The 5,000-nt window shown below is 47.8% G+C and overlaps 1 protein-coding gene across 5 annotated transcripts in view; it reads right to left on the reverse strand.

Moving 5' to 3' along the window:
• cadm2a (cell adhesion molecule 2a) overlaps positions 1 to 5,000 on the reverse strand; it is a 699,381-nt gene that overhangs the window by 100,759 nt on the left and 593,622 nt on the right. For all 5 annotated transcript variants that reach the window (XM_071364990.1, XM_071364992.1, XM_071364989.1 and 2 more), the window contains 3 exons: positions 3,135 to 3,296; positions 2,968 to 3,058; positions 2,544 to 2,722 (listed from right to left, as the gene is read on the reverse strand). In XM_071364990.1, the coding sequence (XP_071221091.1) occupies positions 2,544 to 2,722; positions 2,968 to 3,058; positions 3,135 to 3,296 (432 nt within the window). The remainder of the gene's footprint in view (positions 1 to 2,543; positions 2,723 to 2,967; positions 3,059 to 3,134; positions 3,297 to 5,000) is intronic.

The following is a 5,000-nucleotide window of genomic DNA, read 5'->3' on the forward strand; positions in this document are numbered from 1 at the left end:
TGGGGTAGTTGTCATGGAACCACTCTGTCTCTCTCTCTGGGGTAGTTGTCATTGAACCACTCTGTCTCTAACTGGGGTAGTTGTCATGGAACCACTCTGTCTCTAACTGGGGTAGTTGTCATGGAACCACTCTGTCTCTAACTGGGGTAGTTGTCATGGAACCACTCTGTCTCTAACTGGGGTAGTTATCATGGAATTACTCTCTCTCTCTCTCTCTCTGGGGCAGTTGTCATGGAACCACTCTGTCTCTCTCTGGGGTAGTTGTCATGGAATCACTCTCTCTCTCTCTCTGGGGTAGTTGTCATGGAACCACTCTGTCTCTCTCTCTCTGGGGTAGTTGTCATGGAACCACTCTCTCTCTCTCTCTCTCTCTGGGGTAGTTGTCATGGAACCACTCTCTCTCTCTCTAACTGGGGTAGTTGTCATGGAACCACTCTCTCTCTCTCTCTCTGGGGTAGTTGTCATGGAACCACTCTGTCTCTCTCTCTGGGGTAGTTGTCATTGAACCACTCTGTCTCTCTCTCTCTGGGGTAGTTGTCATGGAACCACTCTCTCTCTCTCTCTCTCTGGGGTAGTTGTCATTGAACCACTCTGTCTCTCTCTCTCTGGGGTAGTTGTCATTGAACCACTCTGTCTCTCTCTCTCTGGGGTAGTTGTCATGGAACCTCTCTGTCTCTCTCTCTCTCTGGGGTAGTTGTCATGGAACCACTCTGTCTCTCTCTGGGGTAGTTGTCATGGAACCACTCTGTCTCTCTCTCTCTCTCTCTCTCTCTCTCTCTCTCTCTCTCTGGGGTAGTTGTCATGGAACCACTCTGTCTCTCACTCTCTGGGGTAGTTGTCATGGAACCTCTCTCTCTCTCTCTCTCTCTCTCTCTCTCTCTCTCTCTCTGGGGTAGTTGTCATGGAACCACTCTGTCTCTCACTCTCTGGGGTAGTTGTCATGGAACCTCTCTCTCTCTCTCTCTCTCTCTCTCTCTCTCTCTGGGGTAGTTGTCATGGAACCACTCTGTCTCTCTCTCTGGGGTAGTTGTCATGGAACCACTCTGTCTCTCTCTCTCTGGGGTAGTTGTCATGGAACCACTCTGTCTCTTTCTCTGGGGTAGTTGTCATGGAACCACTCTGTCTCTCTCTCTGGGGTAGTTGTCATTGAACCACTCTGTCTCTCTCTCTGGGGTAGTTGTCATGGAACCACTCTGTCTCTCTCTCTGGGGTAGTTGTCATGGAACCACTCTGTCTCTCTCTCTGGGGTAGTTGTCATGGAACCACTCTGTCTCTCTCTCTGGGGTAGTTGTCATGGAACCACTCTGTCTCTCTCTCTGGGGTAGTTGTCATGGAACCACTCTGTCTCTCTCTCTGGGGTAGTTGTCATGGAACCACTCTGTCTCTCTCTCTGGGGTAGTTGTCATGGAACCACCCTGTCTCTCTCTCTCTCTCTGGGGTAGTTGTCATTGAACCACCCTGTCTCTCTCTGGGGTAGTTGTCATGGAACCACTCTGTCTCTCTCTCTGGGGTAGTTGTCATGGAACCACTCTGTCTCTCTCTGGGGTAGTTGTCATGGAACCACTCTGTCTCTCTCTCTCTGGGGTAGTTGTCATGGAACCACTCTGTCTCTCTCTGGGGTAGTTGTCATGGAACCACTCTGTCTCTCTCTCTCTCTGGGGTAGTTGTCATGGAACCACTCTGTCTCTCTCTGGGGTAGTTGTCATGGAACCACTCTGTCTCTCTCTCTCTCTGGGGTAGTTGTCATGGAACCACTCTGTCTCTCTCTCTCTCTGGGGTAGTTGTCATGGAACCACTCTGTCTCTCTCTCTCTCTGGGGTAGTTGTCATGGAACCACTCTGTCTCTCTCTCTCTCTGGGGTAGTTGTCATGGAACCACTCTGTCTCTCTCTGGGGTAGTTGTCATGGAACCACTCTGTCTCTCTCTCTCTCTGGGGTAGTTGTCATGGAACCACTCTCTGTCTCTCTCTGGGGTAGTTGTCATGGAACCACTCTCTGTCTCTCTCTGGGGTAGTTGTCATGGAACCACTCTGTCTGTCTCTCTGGGGTAGTTGTCATGGAACCACTCTGTCTCTCTCTCTGGGGTAGTTGTCATGGAACCACTCTGTCTCTCTCTCTCTGGGGTAGTTGTCATTGAACCACTCTGTCTCTCTCTCTGGGGTAGTTGTCATTGAACCACTCTGTCTCTCTCTCTGGGGTATTTGTCATTGAACCACTCTGTCTCTCTCTCTGGGGTAGTTGTCATTGAACCACTCTGTCTCTCTCTGGGGTAGTTGTCATGGACCCACTCTGTCTCTCTCTCTTGCCTTGTCTGAGCCAGGACAAACTATAGGGTAGAAGCCTTGGCCCCAATCAATCTCCTTAATGCTGGGTGTCAAGCATAGAGGCATCATCAGTCTCAGGTTTTAAGGTTACAGAATTGGCATTGTTGAATTACAAAACAACAACAACAACAGAAAATAGGTTAATGCTTACCCGGTGAAGACAGAAGAAAACCCTCAATCTCTGTTTATTTTGTGTCTTTAAAGAAGGAGTTTCTCTTACCGTAGACATACAGTAGGTATTCAGCGCTGCTGGTGCCCAGGTGGTTTGAGGCTTCACAGCGGTACGTTCCGTTATCCGTTTTGTTCAGGGTGGTGAAGGTGAGCTCTCTTCCCTCTACGATCATACGCTCCAGATCTGGTAGTTCTCCTCCATCCTTAGTCCACATCACAGGGTCTGGCCTGGCGGGGGGTGGGGGGGGGGGGGGGAGAGGTGAGGAGAGACACACCTCAGACATTGCCTTGTAGGGTTCATACGTTCTTAACGGATATGTGTGTGTGTGTAGTGTGTGTGTAGTGTGTATGTGTGTGTGTGTGTGTGTGTGTGTGTGTGTGTGTGTGTGTGTGTGTGTGTGTGTGTGTGTGTGTGTGTGTGTGTGTGTGTGTGTGTGTGTGTGTGTAGTGTGTGTGTGTGTGTGTTGACTTACGATGGGTTTCCTTTGGAGACACACTCCAGCTTCAGGTACTGACCCTCCTGGGGGAACGTCAACGAATTGGTGATCGCCACACGAGGAGCATCTAGAGAGAGAGGGAGGTTAAGAACGTAGGTGTGTGTGTGTGTGTGTGTGTGTGTGTGTATATGTGAGATACTCACAGTGCACCTCCAGTACTTCAGTAGCCTGCTGTGGTGTCTGTAACAAGGCTACGTGGTCTACTTTACAGGTGTACGCTGCCCCATCATCGTCCCTGTCTACTAGCAGCTGTAGAGAACTGGTCACTGTGAACGTCTTTCCGCTGGCATTCACCTCCTTGGCACCTGGCGGGTCAAAACATCAACATGGTAACAGGTTTGAATCCTGGGCCTCCTGTTCAGGAAACCAACACACGTAACTATTAGACTATTAGAGGAGAGTTACTCTCTCTTGGGGTCAAAGGGTGACACTGGTTTTTAAGTCGCAGGCAGAGCTACCTCAATCAATGCCATTTGATTTTTCCGTAAAGCATCGCGGTACTATCTCAAAGTAGACATTCACGGACGGATTCTTATTCAGTTTTCATGCCTAAAGCATGATCAGATAAAGCATGATCAGATCGCGCAGGATTGACTTTTATTTTATTTTAAAATGGACGTTTGTCCATGTCCTGAGGACGTGGGGAAATACCTTCAACACCGGCCTCTAGGGGCAGCAGTGAGTAGTATTACCGTCCGGTAGGCTTGGGTTCAGCTGTGGTGTTGTGGACTTGGATGATGGATGGGTGTAATCCCAAGGTCACGTGTTCAATCCCAGTGGTAGACATTCACATTTAAAAACATTTTAACCCTTACCTGTACCCTTACGTCAACCCTTACCTTAACCCTTACCTTAACCCTTACCTTTACCCTTACCTTAACCCTTACGTCAACCCATACCTTAACCATAAACATTAACCCTAACCCTTACCCTAACCCTAACCCTTACCTTAACCTTAACCCTAACCCCTACCTTAACCCTTACCTTAACCCTTACCTTAACCCTTACCTTAACCCCCACCTTAACCCTTACCTTTACCTTAACCCTTACCCTTACCGTAACCCTTACCTTAACCCTCACCTTAACCCTCACCTTAACCCCTACATTAACCCTTACCTGAACCCTTACCTGAACCCTTACCTTTAACCCTTACCTTAACCCATTCAGAACGAATGCCTAAACGTAAAGTTGAACCTTTAACATCGAACATTTTACGTTTGAAGCAACTTTGACGTTTAGAGAAAAGTGCAAAAACATCCAATTCTGAAGTGAGACTGTGAGAGATTGTTGTCAGACAACCACAGACTGAAACTGGCCCAAAGCGCTCAGACACAGAAAAACACACAGCAACTCCCTGTCCTCTCCGTGGTGAAACTCTGAAAACATTCAACTGACAGCTCCCCAAACACACAACACAATGCGATGGGATGTGAGTGTGTGTATGTGTGTGAATCAGGGAAGTGTGTGTGTATATGTGTGTGTATATGTGAATCAGGGAAATGTGTGTAATATTGATTTTCTTTCTGTTGTTCCTAAACAGACTATGGTTGAACAGACACTTCCAAAAGTTGTCTTAAAGTCGGACAGAGAATTTGCTATTTTGTTCTCTCTCTTTCTCCCTCTCTCTTTCTCTCCCTTTCTTTCCTTCTTTCTCTCCCTTTCTTTCTTTCTTTCTTTCTTTCTTTCTTTCTTTCTTTCTTTCTTTCTTTCTTTCTTTCTTTCTTTCTTTCTTTCTCCCTCCCTCTCTCTCTCTCTCTTTCCCCCTCTCTCTCTCTCTCCCTTTCCCTCTCTCTCTCGCTTTCTCTCTCTCGGTCCCTCTTTCTCCCTTTCTCTCTTTCTCTCTGTCTGTCTCTCTCGTTCTTTCTCTTTCCTCACTCATACGTCAACAAACTGTCTTTATAGACTTTTCCAAGGTACTATTGTCTACTGTGTGTGTTTTCACAGGGCTGTAAACAGGCTTTTGAGCAAATCCTCAGTGACGTGTGAATCTCACACACACACACGCGCGG

The sequence above is a fragment of the Salvelinus alpinus genome, chromosome 24 (assembly GCF_045679555.1).
Source record: "Salvelinus alpinus chromosome 24, SLU_Salpinus.1, whole genome shotgun sequence".
NCBI classification, from domain to species: Eukaryota; Metazoa; Chordata; class Actinopteri; order Salmoniformes; family Salmonidae; genus Salvelinus; species Salvelinus alpinus.